At 45.8% G+C, this 21,114-nt stretch overlaps 1 protein-coding gene and 1 long non-coding RNA gene across 9 annotated transcripts in view; one reads left to right on the top strand and one right to left on the bottom strand.

Moving 5' to 3' along the window:
* The window catches only part of cacna2d2a (calcium channel, voltage-dependent, alpha 2/delta subunit 2a), a 144,656-nt gene that overhangs the window by 78,270 nt on the left and 45,272 nt on the right, over window positions 1-21,114 (bottom strand). For 7 of the 8 annotated variants that reach the window (XM_027000624.2, XM_027000625.2, XM_027000626.2 and 4 more), the window contains exon 4: window positions 170-229. In XM_027000624.2, coding sequence (XP_026856425.1) covers window positions 170-229 — 60 coding nt within the window. Of the gene's footprint in view, window positions 1-169; window positions 230-13,628; window positions 13,670-21,114 lie in introns of those variants that run through there. The other variant, XM_027000631.2, reaches the window with a different exon arrangement.
* On the top strand, window positions 2,698-5,221 carry LOC113571598. The gene is made up of 3 exons (XR_003410009.2): window positions 2,698-2,823; window positions 3,269-3,316; window positions 4,038-5,221. It is a non-coding gene; the product is annotated as an uncharacterized LOC113571598 (long non-coding RNA).

Genomic DNA, 21,114 nt, shown 5'->3' with positions numbered 1-21,114 from the left:
ATAATTTTGATGAGATAAACAATAACAATAGCCCACGATGGCTCCTAACATATACTAAGGGACAACATCATCAACATCAATCCAATGAATTTATCACAATTTCTCTACAATGAGAGCTTATATTTCACTGAACCAGGGTCTGGAAACCAACAAATAGGGGCAAACTTACCTTGATGTTGTCCTGCCAGGGGTATTCTGTCTGGATCTGTTCTGCTTCTTTGGCCAGTCTCTGTAAGAAACACAAGGTGAAAAGGTCAGGGGTTAGAGTGCAGGGTTCAAAGGGTGAGAGGGTGTGACCTATGTGAGATGTGAAATCTCCTCTCAACAGAAAAGGTTTTTTAAAAGTAAAATCTAGGATTTGAAGCCATAGCAGCCAGTTTCAGAGTGTGAGCTATCCAAATTTCACCAAGCACTTAAACATAGATTACACAGATAAACTGGTATCCCAGCTGATCACTCCATGGTCGGTTCTTCTGCTAAGATAATACAAAGATTTTGCTAGATTTGCTAGATTTGCATGACATGACATCAAAAACTGCAGACCACAGAAAGTCTCCGGCCAAATGAGGAAGGTGCTTTTGTCTGGGCCAATGGGGAGTTTCTCAACCCCCTCAAAACAGGTGGCTGGCTTTCTCTCTCTCTCCCTCGTGTCCTCGTCACAATTCTCCCACTGAGTGGCGCTTTGAGGTGCGTCCAGACTCACCCACTCACACCTGCCCTCGTTTCACCTATCTGTGAGGGTGCGGGGGCGCCAACTCCCACTCGCTGTGCCTTGCCCGGGCGCCATTCCAGTCGCCACCTGCACTCCCTTCCTGGACACCTTGGCTCTCACACCCGCTAATCAGTGCCTGCTGCCGCTGCCACCCGATGCTTCCACTCCGATATCGAGCGCTCGCGACATCAAACACAATTGCGAGGTCGCACCAATCGTGTTTTGGAGCGTGCTGGAATTAACTGTCAAGTGGGCCGTTCCAGGGAGCGGGGCTAATTTAAGGTCAGCTCCGTTTTAATGGCGTAACCATTAGTGGTAATGTGCGTTTCAAAGGACAGCCACTCCTGCAGGCCAACATCGGCCAGGTTAAAACCTGTGCTGGCTTTTCAACTCCCCCAAGGGCAACGATCACATTCCTGGTATTTTGGAGATGGTGTAACGGGGTGTGAAGATAGAGACAAAAAGCCTGTGAGAACAATACTGATACATCAACATTGTGCTTTTCTGGAACTTCCATTTCATTATGAAAGGCCTATATCTAGCGCCCAGCTCTGAAATTACAATGGCAATGGTCAGCAGAACTATTACAATGTAAAATTAATATTCCAAAACTGCTTTCGGTTAATCAGATAGCTCAGTTATACTAGTATTTGATAAAATATCTATAGGCCTTGCCAACTATAACTGTCAAATAACTCTCCACTATAGGCATATATAGCCGTAATGTTCCAATCTCACTTTTCCCAGCCGTGCTTCTCCGAGCTGGCTCCACCAGGGCAGTGATGCTGAGGATAGCTCTGCAGCACACCGCTTTGCTGCCCACCTTGTCTTGTCCGGGGCTCAATAATTAGCCAATGCGCTGGCCAAGCTAAGAAGGAGCGGGTTTGCTGCGAGACGTCATAGTGCAAGACCGATGTCACTGACGGCTTACTGGCTGAAATGGCCACGCATACAGTTGTCCTAATTGTCCTGATCATTCTGATCTGAAGAAGTGCGGGAAGAGCCACTAGAGTATTATTTTTGAATTTGATGTTGATACCTTCTGAAAACATGAGTGGGGGGAAAAAAACAAAAATATTTAAGGTCACTGCTTACTCTAAACACAGTCTGGCACGAGATTGTGAAAGCCTCTCCATTTAAAGCTATATTTAGCAGCGTTCTGTGTGGAGATAGAAACTCCCACAGATGCTTCTGATTAGTGTTACACACTGAACCTCATGAAATTCTGTGGAAAATAGCTGAAATTCTAGGATAAGTCAATGTCTGCTATGGAAGGTTAATGTGGGGTCAAACTCATTTAAAGCTGGCACCATTAGGACTAATGCATTTTTTCAGCTGACATTTAGAGACCATTAGATTATTGATTCATGTCCAATAAGCTTTAGTTATAGAATTCATATGTGCATGGTTTAATGGTTTGAGTTCTCAAAATTCGATGCTGAATATTTACTGTAGAATGTAAACCATCATCCAGTTATACGGTTTACCAAAATATGCAGTATAATGTGTAAAGATTTAGCATTTGTAACAAAACTAATGCCACTGTAAGAAGTGTGTACTGTGTGTTTGGTGTCTGAAAGTCTCCTTGATTTCAGAGTTGCAGAGGTATTTTAGGGATCAACGTGTTCTGAAAAAGTTCAAATAAATCTCTCTCTCTCTCACACACTCATACGCACAAACACACATACGCACACACACAGAGTGACAGACCTTTTTTCTATCCTCTCTGTCCTATCGTTGTGCCCGTCTCTATCTGCTCTTCCCTCTTTCACCTTTGATCCACTGGCTAATGGTTAGCTCCCTTCTTCCCCCTCACTCTTCTTCCCTCCGAGTCTTTTGCTGGAGTCCTCCATCTTGTTTCCTTCAGACGCTCCAGATAGTACTTTGTCTTACTGTGCAGTGCTTCTTGTCCTGTGTGTGTGTGTGTGTGTGTGTGTGTGTGTGTAGCTGTATCTCTAGGCCAGGTGTCTTCATGTGTCTGCCACTGACACTGTCTTCCTCAGCTATATGGATATAACCACTAGTTTATAATCAGAGGGAGGAAGGGCCAGATCATTTCTAAACTGTTCCAAAGGGCAGAAGCACGTTAGATAAAGTGCATCTTAGCCAAGGTGAGTAAGGTCCTCTATAGCCTATACCATCTCAATGTTATCAGCACAGTTATTAAGAGACTCATATTACACAATGGTGTTGCCGACCTCATGATGCTATTTTGTAACTGTAACTTTTTTTCTTTAATGCGATGCCACTTTGTTCATCTTTCTCTTTCTGAATCTAAAATAGCCGTAATCTTTAATATTCATAACTGCTGTTTTCACTGTTTCCTGAGGGAGCAATTTAATCAAACTCACCCTCTCTCTCTTTCTCTCTCTCTCTCTCTCTCTCTCTCTCTCTCTCTCTCTCTCACACACACACACACACACACACACACACACACACTACCTTTGGGGTAGTTTAGCGTATATAATTCTTCAAATAGCCTGAACAATGGAAACTAGCTTTAAAAATGTTCCCCTACTGCTCTTTCATGTTTCTTTCTTCATTCTCCCTTTTTAGGACAGTGTGAGCGTGACCAGGCCCACCCTGACCGTCGCCCTGCCCAAGGTGCCACAAATTCAGCCCTTAAGTTTATATTTCAAAACTCTGTTTTTGAATGCTGAGAATGCAGACGCCACGGTGGTAGTGCTATATCCCACACGTGCGTGATAGAGACAGATAGAGACAGAGATTGAGAATGAGAGAAAGACTGACAGATAGAGACAGAGACAGAGAGAGAGAGAGAGAGAGAGAGAGAGAGAGAGAGAGAGAGAGAAAGAGAGACCCTTCATTTTCCTCAGTACACTCAGCTGGGATTAAACCCAATCACCAGAGTTACTGAGTCAGAACACAGCCACAATAACAGATGGAGAGGCAGGGGATGGGAGCTCAAGGAGAGAGGGGGTTTAAACGTCCAGCAGAAAGTCATCGTGAGTGTGCGTGTGTCTAGCTGAAACTCTTATGGGGCATGCTCCAGCTATCTGGGTCTAGGATTTATAGAGATTCCTCTTTCTAACAGCTGATTTGTTCTTTTTGTGTAAACAAACAATTCCTTGTACTATAAAGTTTGGGCTTTTCTTAGAGCGTAGTATAATGTTCGTTCACGCTCTGATCTCAGACCTCCCATCTTGTGTGTGTGTGTGTGTGTGTGTGTGTGTGTGTGTGTGTGTGTGTGTGTGTGTCTGTGTATGCACGTCGGTGCATAATGCAACTTTTGCCTCTTCTCCAATCCCTCTCTCTTCACCATGCCAACATGATCATATCCGGTTTCCATGGGGACTATTGCCAGATGGCACACCTGTCTACAGCAAAACAGCGCAGCACCAGACAACCCACGCATCCCTGTGTACATCCATGCCTAACATCTGTCCAGCCAACAGTCTCCATGCCTACGTCCCATACGCTGACCCCACCCCCTTTCTCCAACACCCATAAACAATGTGCACCGACACGCAACTGAACCCAAACAGTCTGGACATTGCAGAGCAGCAAGCATGTTTGCCCCACAGGTGTGGAGGGCTCCGCCCCTCCTGTTCCTCGTCTGGCAGCAGCGTCTGGCCCCTCTCCTCAGCGGGAGAGGGTGTGGAGGGTGCCTGGCGAGCCCCACTGCTGCTCCCTTCAAATGCTTGTAGCCGCAGTTGTGTGAACTTAATTAAAAGTCTATTGAGACTACAAGTGGGAGTGAATGAGGATAAACACAGGATAATGTTTGAGTGTAAACAAAGAGAATGCTCTCACGCACATGCACAGACACAATCAAAATACACTGCAGAGCCAAATAATGAAGTGTTAATTCAGTCACGCAAGTAAGTAAAGCATTGTGTTGTATTGTTTTGTTGGAATTTTAACTGGTGCAACATAATAGAAAAGTGGAACTGGCTAGACTGCAGTTCTCCCCACAGGTTTACCTGTCAATTACACCCACTGAGATTCTTGATTCTATGTTTGTAATGAGCTTGTTTCCAATAAATAATGGATCACAGATAAATGGATGAATAATAGGAATGTGAATCCACCTCAGAAAAATAGTCCAAGTGATATTGTGATGAAGTGATGTTGACTACACACCCACACAGCCATGCTGACTACTGTACACACCCACACAGTGATGTTGACTACATATTCACACAGTTATGTTGACTACACACCCACATAGTGCGCATGTACCAACAGTTGATTTCTTATTTGCACACCAGCCACCTGAGGGGAGAAGTATTTCATTTCATTGATCGGTGACATCTATGGAGTCACTGCCACAGACACACATACATACACACATACTCTCCCCACAGATTGTTCATTTAGTTTAAATCTACATGTTTAAAGGTTAAATGTGATGCATTAGTATGCTGCGTCTACCCTGCCTTTTCATGTTTTAGTCTATTGGAGTTTAAGTGCCTGTCGTCTTCATGATGTATCTAGTATTTTATCCTTCCACCATTCACCCCTCTAGTCAGTCCTTCCTGGTTTCACTTTGTGCTTGTGCTTCTTTTTCTACAGCTAATAAAAGATAAAATTGCATATATGAATATATGTGTCTTTGCACATTGTGTATGTGCATGTATGCATATCTTTATGGCCTTATGCTCTTGTTATAAACAAGGCTCCAATGGGCCTTTAAGTTTTGTTACAGTGTAAACACATGCACACAGGCACACCCACACATGCACACAGGCACACCCACACATGCAGACATGCAGGTAACTGCAGTAAGTGCTGACACGAGCTGAAAAGCCTTCAGAGATTTTGCATGAAAGCCATGCGTGGGCTAGAGAGGGTGAGAACACTATTCACTACCCTGTCACACACACACACACACACACACACACACACACACACACACACACACACACACTCGGACTCTTCTTTTTGCATAAGTGAAACAAAGCACACCCACATATGCTGACGTACACATGCATACGCACACACACATTACAGATTACAGCTGTGTGTGAGTAGAGTGTAGCAGAGAGAGAGACAGAGACAGAGAGAGGGAGAGAAGAGAAAATGAAAAGCTGTTGGGCTCTCAGGCTAGCAGTTGGAAACAGATAAAAATGGAGGAGGAGGAAGATGTGGAAGAAGAGGAGAAGAAGGTGAGAGAATAGAAAGGGAGCTCAGAAAGTGGAACCTGGAGAACGCAGGGTGATCTGACTACCCAGAGAGGACAGGCTGTGCTTCCACCACCACTGGGCAGTGCTTTAGACAGACATGCCCTGCCAAACATGATGCAATTACTTAAGAAGAAAACAAACGTCTAGCACCCCATCTACACTTTCTTGAGTGCGTAAACAAATGCTGTGGATGAAATGTGTGAGCCAACTGTAGCAGTGCATTTGTAGCACCATTTATAACATGAGGGTTGACACGTGAGTCATCCAAACTGTTCTTGTGACCCACTCTGAAAAAGACTGTTTATAATAACTTGTTAATAATTTTTTATGTTCATGCTAATTGCTTATGCAATAATGGCACTTTCAGCATTTAACCAATAAAGCATTGTTGAATGGAGTAGAAAGCAGAACGTGAGCAGGAAGAAGGAGAGACAGAGGGAGAGAGTGAGAGTCCCCCCTCTTCTCTCACTGAAGCAGAGACTGTTTATTTCTTGCCACCGTCTCAATGCCCTTTTCTTCCCTCACATTTCCCTGTAGCTTTAGATCTCCTGCTCCAACCAAGCAAACGCTCCAAAAGAACCCAAAGGTCACCCACTGCTACTGAGCACACATTTACCATATTGACTTATTCTTCTTCTGCTCACAGTCAGGAGATGACAGAACTCTAATGTCCGGGCTCTCACGGACAGACAACAGCTGTGTTTGACAATGCGTAACGGGCTCATGTGAACATTCCTGTCAGCGGTGGTGTTGAGACGTCTGTGAGCCCACGTGTATAAACAGACATCCGCACACCCAGACCCCCCCCCACCCACACACACACACAAATAAACACAAAAAAACACAGGAGGAAGATGCAAGGCCAGTCACCTCTCAAAACAATTACACCGAACTGGGAGTACATTAAAAGCAGAGCGTGAAATGAAGCAAAAAAGTAAAGAAAGAAAAAAGATAAAGAAAAACAAAAGAAAGAAATGTGCGCGTGATCTTTTTTTAATTTGAATTAGGCTTGCTGTGTTAGACAGCAGAAGAGAATTAAGCAGTACTGGTTTACTAAGAGAAAAAAACAAGTTCTCATACAGCTGGAGGATGACAACCTGAAAGTAAATCAGGACGTTCGGAGGACGGCGGAGATCTGTGACGGAGTAAAAGCTGAATCAGCCTGCTCGCAACACGGATCTGTGCAGAGACAGGAACGCTCAGCTGGACGGAGGCCAGCCGGATTTGCAGCCAGAATGTGCCGCCTTGCCAGTGTTTCTTGTCACCCTGGGCCCAGTTCATGTGAAGGAAGATTTGTGCATGCGGATATCTGGACGGGTTGAGAACATGAGGCTGAGGGCAGACTCCGCTTTTAGGAAGGCTAACCTGATCCTTGAGACAGACACGAGCCAACACGCGCATGCACACACACACGCACGCACGCACGCACACACACACACACACACACACACACAAATACACACACACTTCCCAGAGAAAACGGGAATAACGTACGGTATCTACGGAACAAGGATGAGGGGATGTGTACTATGAGGGGACGTGTATTATGAGGGCATGTGCACTGAGGAATGCTAAGGTCAGAAAGAGAGAGAGAAAGAGAGTGCCAAAAGCACTTCAATCTACAGCCTAATCAGGTAAAAGCTACTCAAGAAATCCAGGTGATGAGTGGGGCTGCTGACAGCACACAGGCAAGTGGGGGTGGGGCAGGGGCGTGGCTGGCCAGGTTCATGATGGAAGGCGTGACAGCTGCCTCACAGTGCAGCGAGTAGTGTTGGCCTGCAACCCCACCCCCCCGAGTGAGTCGCAGTGGACGCAGTCTCCGCTACAGCCACTCAGGTCTCTCGCCTTTACAAAGTACAGCTGGTGAACATGCCTTCTGTCTGCTGTTAGGTTTGAAATTGGATTCAACCTGAAGAAATTCATCATCCTCAAGGAATCAAAAGAAATATTCATTATACAGTGTTAAGTGCAGAAAATGTACCACCTCTGGATAATGTCGTAGCATGAATATGTTGCCCTATGTCACAATGGATGTATTTTTATGCTAGTATGCGTAGCAATTCCCTGCTTAATTTATATGCAATTATAAAGATGTAGTCGTTTGACCTTGAACAAATGTTAGCATTCGGCATTCAAAGAGTAGCTGTGTTGAACGGGAAAAAAACCAAAAACAAAAAAAAAACAGGGCTGACGAAAATCGCGGTAACCCTGGGCAGAGGCGGATGTCTACCAGTATACAGTGCAGTTTTCAAAATTAAAAAAAAAAAAAAAAAATTGTCTAATCCAGAATGTTTTCCAGCACCGGATGGCCTTAAGAGCTAAACGAGGTATGAGTCTGTAAAAGTCTAATCGTTGCGCAGTGTTACGCACTATACTGTTCAGTGTATCTATATTATGTCCTTTCACTTCCCAGTACTGTTTGGTTTTTTTTTGTTGTTTTTTTTTTGTTTTTTTGCACTGCTTAGTTGATGCAGCCTCCTAACTGGAACGTCCATCGGGAAATACTGGTTTGGCTTTAGACAGTACTGTGGTGCTGAGAAAAAGAACAAGAAATCACACACACACTGCATACTTAGGGTTGAACAATTTGGAGAGCAGAGAGGAGCATACTGAGGACTCCTAGAAGCCTTGATTTACTTTAAGCATATTGTTTTAAATGTTACTGTTTAATAATTGGATTGTGTTTTTGTCTTGGTTTGGTTTAATGGTGTCCTTGTCTTTTGGTATTGTTTGGTTCCCTGCCCCCACCGCCCCTTCCACAGTTGCTTTTCTGCTTGTTTGCTATGTGTCTTTTTAAAGACTTTGAGTGGCGATAAAAAAGCTGTTCCTTGAACGGAAAATGGCATTCTTTGGTTCTTCTTCCTACAAAACTATTAAAAACATAACATGAAATATATTACCCCTCACATACACACTAATCTGCAGGGAATTCTGTGTAGCAGCATTTGAAGAGATTTCTCTTCCTTACTGTTTGTTTTACGTAAGCCTAGAGTGCGAGATGCTTGATTTAATCTCCTTTTCTTGTTCACCTCATTGGCCAATTAAACTCTCTCTCCTCCTGCTGCAAGCACCACTGTCCCTTGCTCTCACTCTCCTTATCTGCCTCTATCTCAGTTTGCCTGTCCTGCTTCAGCCTCACAGTCAGACATTACAACATATAAAACTATGCCAAAGTCAGATGGCACCTAAGACTAAGATGGCACCTAAGACTAAGTAACAGGATTAAAGCTGGTAGGCTCACGGCACAATGCCTCCAAACTCCTTCAAAGTAACCAACAGTCCCCAAATCTAGAACTTCGGTGGAGAAAAGAAGGGCAGACCACCATCAGGAGGTTATCAACAACAACAAAAAAATGATGTAAATGGCTCAAATAGCTGGTGGGTTTGGAGAAGGTGTAAGTGTTTTTGTTTGGAATTAGAGCTGTCTGTCATTACTTCCACACAGAAATGCCTCTCCTCGAAACTGGCACGCTACCTCAATGAAAGTATGGCAGCCATGACCAACACGGTCTGGTCGAAGCTATCTGACACATGTGTAAACAAGGGAGGGAGAGAGACCAGGAGCACCTCCTGAGTGACATGCTCTCTGCGGAGCCTGAGGAGGAAAGGAGGGAGGGAGGAGTGAAGGAGGGGAGGAGAACCATAGCAGGAGCAGGCAGCGTTTTACAGTGGGGTAAATGAAACGCAAAAGCCAACAGTGGGCATGTCAGAAAGACAGAAAGAGGAAATGGGTGTGTGCCAGTGAGAGAGAGAGAGAGAGAGAGAGAGAGAGAGAGAGAGAGACCCGATAGAGAGAGAGAGAGAGATAGAGACAGAGAGAGATAGAGACAGAGAGAGAGACAGTGAGAGAGAGAGAGAGAGAGAGACAGAGAGTGTGAAAGTCTGCGCTCTGCCATTCTAACCTTGACAGAGAGTGCAATCCTGACAAGCATCTGGCTGCTATAATAATTCGGGCATTAATCTGCACTCTCAGCGGCCGAGCATGGCCAGAGCCCCGCCCCACACCCTGCCTGGCCCTTATCGATCTCCCCACTCAACCGCACTCATCACATCCATCAGTGAGAGAGAGAGAGAGAGAGAGAGAGAGAGAGAGAGAGAGGGCAAAGATGCAGAGACATCTGACAGACAGGGTAAACAAACATCTTAAAGGAGTGCCATCACATGCTTCCAAAATGCAACACATATTTATGTCCAACGTGAGTAATATGTGTGTTCCAAAAACCATCATTCAAATTCGGTTCAACATCAAACTAAATAAGCCAAGTAAAAGGGTTTCATTTGATGGTAGTTCTGTAAGGGGCCATAGGAGCAGTAAAGGTGAGGTGCAGGGAGAGTGGTGGGCAGACCCAGCGGAAGCAGGGCAAGAGGGCGGAGTCTGGGGGGAGGGGTAGTAATGATGTGTAATGCAGTCTCTGCCTGGTGAAAGCCTGGCCCAGGGCACGAGGTTTATCAGCTAGCCAAGACCAGCATGGAGGGACGCACCAGCCGGTAAGACAGGTGAGAGGGAAAGCCTGAACAGTGAGGAGTGAGGGATTACATAAACACACACACACACACACACACACACACACTTGTCATATTATATAACTCCTAGAACACAAGCTTATTAAGGGGGTGGGGGCATGTCCAAGAACATCATAGGGTTACTGTTATATAATTTCTATAAATTCTTTTTGTAAAGTCTGCACATATATTTAATCAGAATTCAAACTGACTCATGCTTAGGTAAGGTACCATAATTTAACAACACAGAATCATTTTCTTCAAATCTCCCAGTGCCATTAACCTATAGAATGACTTTTGCATGCACATGAAAAGCAGCCCAGAGCAGGTGAAATGGTTTAACGCAGGTAGAGGCTTACTTTGATAAGCTGCGCATAAGCTTGTAAGTTTGTAATCAATAAGGGGGATTAATTTGTATTAGAGGGGTGAAGACAGTGATGCCGATGCCACAGCCTTTTATCTCGAGCCACTTGGATTACTGAAGCAAGAGATCTCGGTGGGGGGGGGAGTTGCAGTGAGGCAGTCAGCGCAGTCATGCGTTGTTATCTTGAAGGTTATTTTCTCAAAGTCAAAGTTGGCAATTCTTCAGGTTTTCTTGCCATTTTATGGCCATAACCACCAGCCAATCAGAACCCACATTTCCGTTCTCTCATTCGTTTGGCCTGCCGGAGTGATGGTCTATGGCAAAAAAAACCATGCAAATACGACGCAGGCGCATGCTGCGGGTGCGCGCGCGCACACACACACACACACACACACACACACACACACACACACACACACACACACACACACACACACACACACACACACACCTGCAGTATGACAGCCCACACAAAGACCTGCAGTTCAGTTCAAGACACCTGCCACACTCTCACACACTCACATACAACTAACTTCTCTAAAAAATAAAAACCAACGAAACTGCCAATCACTAAAACAGTCAGGTCTTCACGCTACGTGATACCATCTCCATATGACAAGCTGTCAAAACAGTAGGCAGGAGGCAAAGAAGTGGAAAGGTGCTCGGACTGCGATTTGGTGTGTGATGCACATGGCGGGGGGAGGCCACTGAGCCCACTGAGCCCACTGTGCCTGAGTTTAAAAAGCAGGGCGAGACTTAGTTACCATATTAGTGTTACCTCATTCAGCCTATCCAGGGATGACGGAGCTGCCAGCCTGAAATCTCACTCTCGTGACAGTCCTACAACGTCTTTGGTACTGGCTTGTAGCATCGTTGCCTAATTTCAATTTTGCTTCAAAATAAATAAATAAATAAATAACCCTCAGGTGCATTTGGCTGCCATAAATGTTCCTTATCCGTCTGGGATGGGAGATCGCCTTTTTAGAAACCACACAACACTGGAGCAAGCTCCCCGGACGTGCCCATGTTCAGCCGCACACAAATCTGTCCTCCTCAAAACATCTGCTGCATGCAGCGTTTTCCATGTCATACACTGGCACCTGGGCCAGTCCCCTCATCTCCAGCCTTCTCATTCTTTGGCCATCTCACTGGCAAATCATTCATTTTAAACACTGCTGACCATGTACCTGAGCACCAGAGGTCAAAGAGAGCTTAAAGTCAAAAGGACAGCCGGAATGAAAAGAGTAAGAAAAAAAAACAATGAAAAGGCAAGAAGAAGAAGAAGCGATAATTTGTCAGTGGTCCCGTGAGCCTTGCAGGCGTAGGGCTGGCAGCGGGGCATGCTATCCCTGAACAGCGCCCGTGGAAATGGGAGAGGGGCCAGTCGGCAAGATAAGAGGAAACGAGTGGCAGATTAGCTGTCCGCGTGGGGAGAGGTTCAGCAGACGAGCGCAGAGACATTCACTGGTCCCCGGTTGCCGCGGCAGCCGCCTATCTCCACAGAGGGGCAGAGCAGAGGCACGCACGCAGCACTAGTGTTGAGACACCGCTTGTGTTTAGCGAATGATAATTCAAGCTTATGAAAGAGGTAAATGACTCCAGCAGTTCCAAACTGTTGCAGATATGCCTTTTTTGCAAAACTGGAATGAACTGCATCAGCAAGCTTGCCTGTATTTGAACGGGATTAGCTCTTTTAGGTAAAGCCATACTGTGGTCTTTATCATGTGATACATTTTTGGAGGCACATGCTTCCAAGCCCCAGAACACAGGCTGACTTTTTAACCCCATCATAGGACATTTGATAAACAATATAAGCAATGAAAAGCAACACCAGCTTTCAAAACCCTTCTAAGCCCACCACAATCATCTTCATAACAGATCAAATGCCTCATCACCTGTATGTACCCTTAAGGTGGCATTGATAACAATGGCATACACCAATTCACCTCTTACAATTACATCACCTTATCACAACATCTCCCCCTACAAGCTTGCAATGGTGTGGTCCTCAATGTAACAGTGATAGCAGCTTGTTAAAGTGATTTCCAGGTTGCGTTCTTTTTCAGCTGGAGCCGGAGGTCAAGTCTATCCCCGGAGTGACCTCTGCCCTCATACCAAACTATTCGATGGGCTGCATGCTCCCCGTCACACACAGCCACTTTAATACAGCCACTCAAATGGAAATAAAAGAGACTGTTTGCCTGCGACCAGCCCTGTGGTGAAGCCGTTTGTTCATCAAATACCTCCGGTCACACAGCAACAGTGTGTGAGTGTATGTGTGTATGGGTGTGTGTATGGGTGTGTGTATGGGTGGGTGGGTGTTTGTGTATATGGGTGTGTGTGTGTGTGTGTGTGTGTGTGTGTGTGTGTGTGTGTGTGTGTGTGTGTGCGTGCGTGTTTGTTTGTGTGTGTGTGTGGGTGTGTGTGTGTTGGGTGTGTGTATGGGTGTGTGTATGGGTGGGTGGGTGCGTGTGTATATGGGTGTGTGTGTGTGTGTGTGTGTGTGTGCGTGTGTGTTTGTTTGTGTGTGTGTATGTGTGTGTGTGTGTGTGTGTGTTGGGTGTGTGTGATGAAGGTCTGTCTGGAAGTGACTGAAGCCTACTATCTCCTCCCATTGGCCTTATGAGGGGCCGGGGGGGGGGGGGGAGGTGCTTCTATCTGTTTGGACCAACAGCAGTACTCCCCTGAGTTACTGGCAGGCAATTGGACAAGAGTCCAAAACGCTGAGCATTGTCTGCTTATATTGGGAAGGTATGATTCATATACACACAGGCACGTGCACTCACTCACAAATCACATCACACGACTACTCAAATGGCAAAACAAATTACCATGTCCATTATTTCTCTTGTTCACACACACACACACACACACACAAATATATATATGTGTGTGCACATACCTGTGTGATTCTGTGGTCATCCCTCATTCACATGCCACCACATATTCTTATCATTATTTTCGGAGGCCGTACATGGCAGTGACAATTGTTTCCTGCTGGATCGCACAGGAAAATGCTCTAAAAAGTCCCTTTCACACAAAACGATCTCTTTCAATTGTCGCCTGCAGGTGGGTGGAATAATGAATTGACAAAAGTAGCGAATCATCTCCAACCACAACCCCAAACGCCATGAAACAAATAAGACTTACAAAATATGGTAAGCTTTAAGGAATACAGCCAATGTGCCCCCATCCCTCCCTTTCTCAAACTAGTGTACAGAGAGCCAAACAGGGGAACATGTGTATGTTTTATGGATCTTTTTTAGCCAACGGCTGGAAAAAACTCCTTTTCCTGCCCATGTTTTCCTCTTCCCTCAGAACGAGGGCAGGAGCAGAGCAGATGTTGAGCCGAAGGATCCGAGCAGGCGGCGCAGCCGTCTTGGTCCTCGTCGAGAGCGCCTCGCAGCCTATTAACGATGAGGGAGTGATAGCTTGGAGCTTCCTCCTTCAGGCACGCGCGTATTGTCCCAAACAGTCGACTTAATGAGGGCTTGTGTGCCACATGGCTGGGCCTTCGCAGGAGAAAAAAGGCGCAAAAGTGTTCGTCGAAGCGCTCGCGGAGAGAAAAGGGACAAAGGCTGCAAAAAGACGATGGCCTATTCAGGGTCTCGATGTAACGGGTGAAAATGTGAGGAACAGTTACGCTTGTAAAATGGAGACGAAGGGTTCAAACAAAAGCAGAGGCGTTTTCCCAGAGAGGCTCTTCATTCGACAGTCACTTCGAGGCTGGTGTTCAGGAGCTATTTCTGGAGCTGTTTCAGGATGAACACAGGGCACTCGACTGGCTGTGACATGCACGATTGTCTATTTCTGGAAAACACGACGGAATGCTCTGTGTATGGGGGCTGGGGAAACTTTCTAGTTCTGGCAGAGGTTATGTGAAGGGGGGTTTAACATTGTTTGACGCTGTTTTTCTTGAGAGCACCGCTGAGTAAGACCTCCTGACTCCTGTATGCTTGAACAGTGTCTAAACCTGGGCTTCCTAATTCTGGGCTCACATGTAGGGCCTTTGTCCATGTGCCATTAGAAGAAGCCAGTTCCATAATAATATCAGAAATCTCTTCAAAATGGGGTTTGTAGGAAGTTGATTTGGGTCATGGAAGGACACCAGTGCGCTCAGATGAAGAAGCAGAACCCATGTTAGTCATTGGTAAGAAAAGGAGACTAAGGAGGCATGTGGTGGCAGCAGTAAGCACGTTAGGATGGTTCCATTAAAGTGTGGTGGCAGGGAGGATGCCGATTTGTTGGAAGTCGTGGTTGCTGCAGCCACTCTGGTTTGATTGGACAGAGCAAAGCAGAGGAAGGTGGTGACCATGGGCTAGTTGGAGAAAGCTGAGATGAAGTCTGGTGGCTTGGGGCTTGTGTAGTTTGTGAAGCTTGTGTGATGATAAGTGCATTGCCTTTTACTTGAGGGTTCAGTAACATGTCCATCTGTGCAACTGGGTGTGTAAAGTCTGGATGATTAAGGTATGGGTGGGGGGCAACGAGATTGGAAACAGAGAGAGAGTGAGGGAGAGAGAGTGAGAGAGAGAGAGAGAGAGAGAGAGAGAGAGAGAGTGACTCAAGGTAGAGAGAGGTGTAATGGCTTTTGCTGTAGGTGCTAACAGATGGTTGCTGAAGGATGTTCATAGATCTGAATGACATGGGCTCTAAGTATCTGTGTGTGCAAGTGGAAGACAGAGAGAGAGAGAGAGAGAGAGAGAGAGAAATAATGTAGGAAAAAAGTGAGAAGGAGAGACAGCAGGAGTACGTATTTAAGAAGAGGCGAAAGATAAGAGAACATGATCATGCACTGCAACAAGACTTTAGTGCTCAGGTAACACTGAGAAAAGTCAACTGTATAACAAAGACCAACTGCCAGCTTTGATGTGACCGATAGGATGGCTTCAACTACTGTTTACTTCTTTTATTTCACCAGTAGTAATTATCTTCAATTCCGAGTTGTTAGTAAATAATCAGTAATCTTCAAAATCAAAACTACCAGTAACACAGTAAAATGTGTCCAAATCAAAGACATTTGATATTTATAACATGCAGCCAAAAATGAGCATGAGCAAGATTTCAAAGTAATTTTGAAGCAAAGCTATGTCTAAATACGCCTGCAGAATTAAAATGGCAGCTCCTGCGACAACTTAATCAGTCCAAGTCAAGCCCTTGATGAGATGGACTTCTTTAGCATAGCTGATTTCACAAATGAGAACCCTTCTCTTTCTTCTGGGCGATTGTTGATGTGTCCTCTCAGTGATGTGTGCTATTTTAGGCCAAGGAGAGAGCGGCCTAATTCCAAACCCCCCGCGCCCCCCGCCCCCCCGCCCCCCCCGGGACTAGCGAACACTATAACTGCTCCAGCGGAGACCTGCAGGAAATTGAAAACTAAATTGCTTTCTTAGATTTTCGCCTCCCTTTTCCTTAGGTGTCTGAGAGGGAGGGGCAGAGAAGTGCTTCTTTTGTTAACAGTACAAAAGTAACGCGGGGAAAGACAGGGAGGATTGGGTGGGTAAAACGCTTCGAGTACAAGAAAAGGTGCCGAAGAGGGGGTTACAAACAAGAGGCGTCTTCTGAAGCAGTATGCGTGTGTGTGTGTGTGTGTGTGCGCGTATCTGTGCGTATGAGTCAGTGTGCACGAATGTGTGTGTGTATGTGTGGGCCAGAGAGAGAGTGAGAGACCCATCTGAAAAAAGTTCTCTTCTACACCATAGCTACAGCAATGACCTTTTTCTATCAGATGGCCAGTGTCTGTTATTTTCTTGCAGTGACACAACTCTAATTACTGTAGTGTATATGTGGGGGTGTGGGACTAGAAAGTTAAAATGAAATCTTTTGGCTATTTTCATATCAGTTACTTAGCAAAAGTAATTATTCAAAGCATACATTTTTAAAACACGAGTAAGCCATTGTATAAGCAAGATAATGACTGCTTAAGTAAGATAACATCCAACAGTCACGATAGAAGAAAATAACAGACTTGGCAAAGGAAACTGCTTCGCTCTGTGGTGCTGGTAACGTCTGCCTTGTCAGTTATTTTCTTATATCAGAGCATTTAATTTATCTCTTAATTATTACACAGCCCTCAGAAATATTCAATTCTGACTGGTCAATTGAGAAATTCGGAGCACTGCTCTTACTGAATAATTGACCAATGAACTGTGTACCACCCTACAGGCAACTACTTTTTGTCACGATACGGCCCCTCCTCCCAAACATCTGCCCGTGTGTGTGTGTGTGTGTGTATATTTTTCATCAGTATGGCCACACCCTCCCTGTGTTCCACACCTGCTCCTCATTGTGTGTCATTAGTTTATAAAAGTCTATTGTTTATGTGTTACTGTTGTTGGTGTTTAACCCCGTTAGCCTGTGTGCTAAGTATTCCATGTTGTATCTTTAAATAAACGTATGTTTAAGTTTTGTGAGACTCGTCCCCGCATTCTGCTCAGCCTCCTCATTACAGACATGAGAGGGATCCATCGATGAAAGCAGACAACGTTCTCCCTTCCTCTGGAAGTGACACTATGGCTGCAGACTACAAGAGAGAAGAGCCTCTGGCATCCAAGACTCCACCCAAGGCTCTGCGCAGGGCGTACTCCTCGGAAGCAAGCAAGCTGCCTCATGTGGCTGTCAAAGAGTCGTCATCGTTGTCCAATGAGGACACGCCCTCTGTTAGGGCATGCAGCCCTAGAACTCGTGTGCCTACGCCGAAGCCTCATAGAGTTAAGAAGGAAGCTACGCCAGTGCCCGCCCCAGAGACTGGCAAATGAGCTGGTACGCTTCCTAAAACGCGGGCGCCAAAGCCAGAGCAGCCGCCGCTAGCCAAGTCGGCGAAGGACAATCCCTCCCCGGCTGGTCGGTCTCCAACCCAGCCGATGACTGGGGGACTGGCTGGGGTCCCTTCTCCCTTTCCTGGACTGTATCAGAACCCTCTGTGTAGTCTTATTCATGTGCCTGTCCCCATCACCGTGCCTGTCCCAATTACACTTAATGTACCGATCACTTTGGCACCCTTTGTGTCTGTTCCCGTTAGTGTGCCTGTCCCTGTGTCTGTTGTTGTCTTGGTCCCTGTCTGTCCCTCCCTCTGTCTTGCTCATGCTGGCCCGTGTTGGGTTGCTGGGTCCTCTGGCCTCGCCATTCGGCGTTGGTTTTGGGGCCTTAGCCCGATAGGCTGGCCTGCCGGAAGTCGCGCAGTTGGGGAGGGGCTCTGTCACGATACGGCCCCTCCTCCCAAATATCTCCCCGTGTGTGTCCCAAACATCTCCCTGTCAGTTTTGTGAGACTCGTCCCCGCATTCTGCTCAGCCTCCTTGTTACACTCTTAACTATATAGCTCTGTTTTTCAGCAGAAGCTTGTACCTGGGTGATGGAATAAATTCAAAACCATCATTCAGTGTAAAGTTATTTATTTCTGGTAGCTGTGTAACAAGTGCAATAATGTATAAGCAGCTAGTCATTAATTTCAAATAAACTCTTTCAGGGTAATATAAGAACCCTCTGCTTCATGTCGGGTCCTGATCACCCAGAGTGTTAACATTATATATATATATATATATATATATATATATATATATATATATATATATATATATATAATGTTATTGTATTAGAATGAGGCCATAATCATTCACAATCATTATAATAACGCAATACCATATAGGAAGTCATGATCATATGTCATTTGTACAGACCTTTTTGCATATGGGAAGGAAGTGAGTGGGAGAGAGAGAGAGAGAGCGAGCGAGCAAGCAGGTCTTGACCTCAGGCTTTTGCTTTTAGCCATCTCGGACCGCTTCCTTTCTCTCTCTCTCTCTCTCTCCCTCGTTCTCTCACTTCATCCATCTGTTTGCTGGACTTCTGTTTGCTGCCGTCTCCTCACCAAATGAGCACTGGTGTAAATCCCAGAGCTTCACTCCACTCCCACCCAATTAGCAGGGAAGAGATCCTGCTCACTCTGTAAAACAATTTATATTATTTTAAAATGCCGTGATGGTGCAGAATAGCTGCAAGTCTCCATTGCGCTTTGCTGTTAAGAGTGCGGGAGTGAAGCAGTGCTCGGTTGTTTATGGCCCTGCTAACACTTGGCTATCATAGCCCTTGTGAAAATTTCAATTACAATGATTTACAGTGTTTATTTGTTTGGAAACGGGTTCATTTAATTCAGGGAGTCAACACAAGGGCTTCCCTGGAGGGTTTAGGCACATCGAGAACTGGGGTGCAGGGCAATGTGTTTATGAGTCTGAGAACTGGCTCGGTGGGTGGGATGAGAGGGCAATGGATTACAAATCTGAGATGCAGTTAGTGGTTGTCACCTAACATATACGAGCCGTCATATGATTTACAAACGATAACGTATTCGGATTGTCTTGCAGCGAAATATCATTTGATCTGCTGCAGCTACTGTGAGTTTAATATTAAGATGTCAGTGTGTTAGTTCAGTTCAGTTATACCTGTTGGCTTTTGCAACAGAATCTCTGAGATTATGGCATAAAGGTCTCAAACAACCTACAGGTGGCATTTACAGAAGAAACACTCCCTGCTGAAAGACAATATAGATCAAATTCTGAGATGAAACCAAGACTCACCAGGGAATGCCCTATTCATATTAGCCAAAAAAAGGCACTAGATCTCAGGTAAAGTGAACCAGGCTAGAGATTTAACTTCAATAAGGTCATAGCCAATACTAAAGTCATAGGCAGTACAAAGACCTGCTTGGTACAAAAAAAGTGCATTAGAGAGCTGAATCAGACTTAGTGACAGATAGGGCTTAGCAAAATGAGAGGTCTTTGCCCTAACAGTTACTTTACAATCGACCTCCAAACCCAATGTAAGTGTGAGCTCCCTAATGAAATATAAAATAAACTGCAGCTGCAAGGTTTGGACCGGCTCTATGACCTATGACCTTTGATCACACACAGACTCAGTCAAAGCACTGGAGACACAGCCGCAGTTAGGGCTCATCATCTCCTCTAGCCAAAATACTGATGTATTTTCCAGGAAGAAGTGTCTATGGCAACAGGAGAAAGTGTGGGCATGAGAAGACAGGCAAGACAGGCAGACACGCACACCCACCATCCCTTGACCAAGCTGGTAGTCTGTAGTTCCCTGGTGGGTTCTCTCCCGCTTCACTGCCCTGGTTTAATTGGACGAGCTCCCTCACCGCCACCCCTCCGCTCCCATCCCACCCAATCTAAATTTAGCCAGCCTTGGCTCCGAAAATAAACACACAATTAATCATTAGTTCAGCTCCTCCTTCACTAACGAGAAGAGCTTCTCATCAGCTGGACGGCAAGCACCAGGCATCGTACTCCATAGCATATGTGAATACACAGGCCTGATGCCGCACTATGGGTTTATATTCATAGAAGTGCATGTCTGTGTGTGTTTGTTTAATTCTCATTGTAACATATATGTAGACCAATGCCAACTGCCTCTCTGGTTGTCTGTCTCTATGTCATCTTAGCTTTCATGGTGCGAGAGAGAAAGAGCGACTAATAGTGAGAGACTGATTCACTTTGTCACATGCGTGGTCTTCCTCCTCACCCAGTCCTGAGTAACTGCCAGTCACTCCTCAACAGTGCAATCACAATGACAGGCCAGTCATACACAATTTCCATCACATGCACTTGCACACACATACACATCCCCACAAATGTGCCCTCATGCACGCTTTGAATCTGTCGCAAAAACACACAAATGAACATCTGCAGCATATCTCTTGCGTCTACAGGCCTCTGTGTTTCTCTGTGTTTCTGAATCTCGCAAATCACAGGTCAGAGAGACAGTCGAGAGACATTCTCCTAGAATGCTCTTTTACACTGGTTCTTCTGCATGTCCGCTGCATCAGTCCCATGACAATGCAGCCACTGTTTTTCCCATGAAGCCCAATCTTTGTTTCTGAGATAGGGGAACTTGTCACTGCAGCTACCGCAAGCTGAATCGCTGTGAGTGATGGGACACGTCCAGAGCGTCTGGTCTGCTTCCGCGGCGCCAGATGTTTTAGTGCGAACGCCTCTGCAGGAGGACACTCCAGTGGGCGGAGCTGCACAGGCAGGCGCTGGCAGGGTACTCAACAGCTACGCTGACCTTTAACCCGGCAGCTGGCTGGGCATGACAGAGTTGCCCGCACAAAACAAAACCCCACTCAGACTCGGGGAACTGTTAAACCGCCTCTGTTGCTTAGATCCTGCCCACGTCTCTCCTAACCACTGCCTCATAGCAGCAGAGCGGGATGTGTAGCATGTGGATCTGACAATTGGAGGCACAAGCGTGGCTAGAGCAGGGTGGTGATGCTCGCGGTGAGCCCAGGGAACTCGTTAAAAGGTGTCAGCCGTACTGACTGACAAATGTTTCAGGGCGACACAGTGCTTCGCTCTGACAGAGAAACATGACACCATCTACCCA

This window comes from Electrophorus electricus, chromosome 3, assembly GCF_013358815.1.
Source record: "Electrophorus electricus isolate fEleEle1 chromosome 3, fEleEle1.pri, whole genome shotgun sequence".
Taxonomy (NCBI): Eukaryota; Metazoa; Chordata; class Actinopteri; order Gymnotiformes; family Gymnotidae; genus Electrophorus; species Electrophorus electricus.
This window is presented reverse-complemented; position numbering and strand designations above follow the sequence as displayed.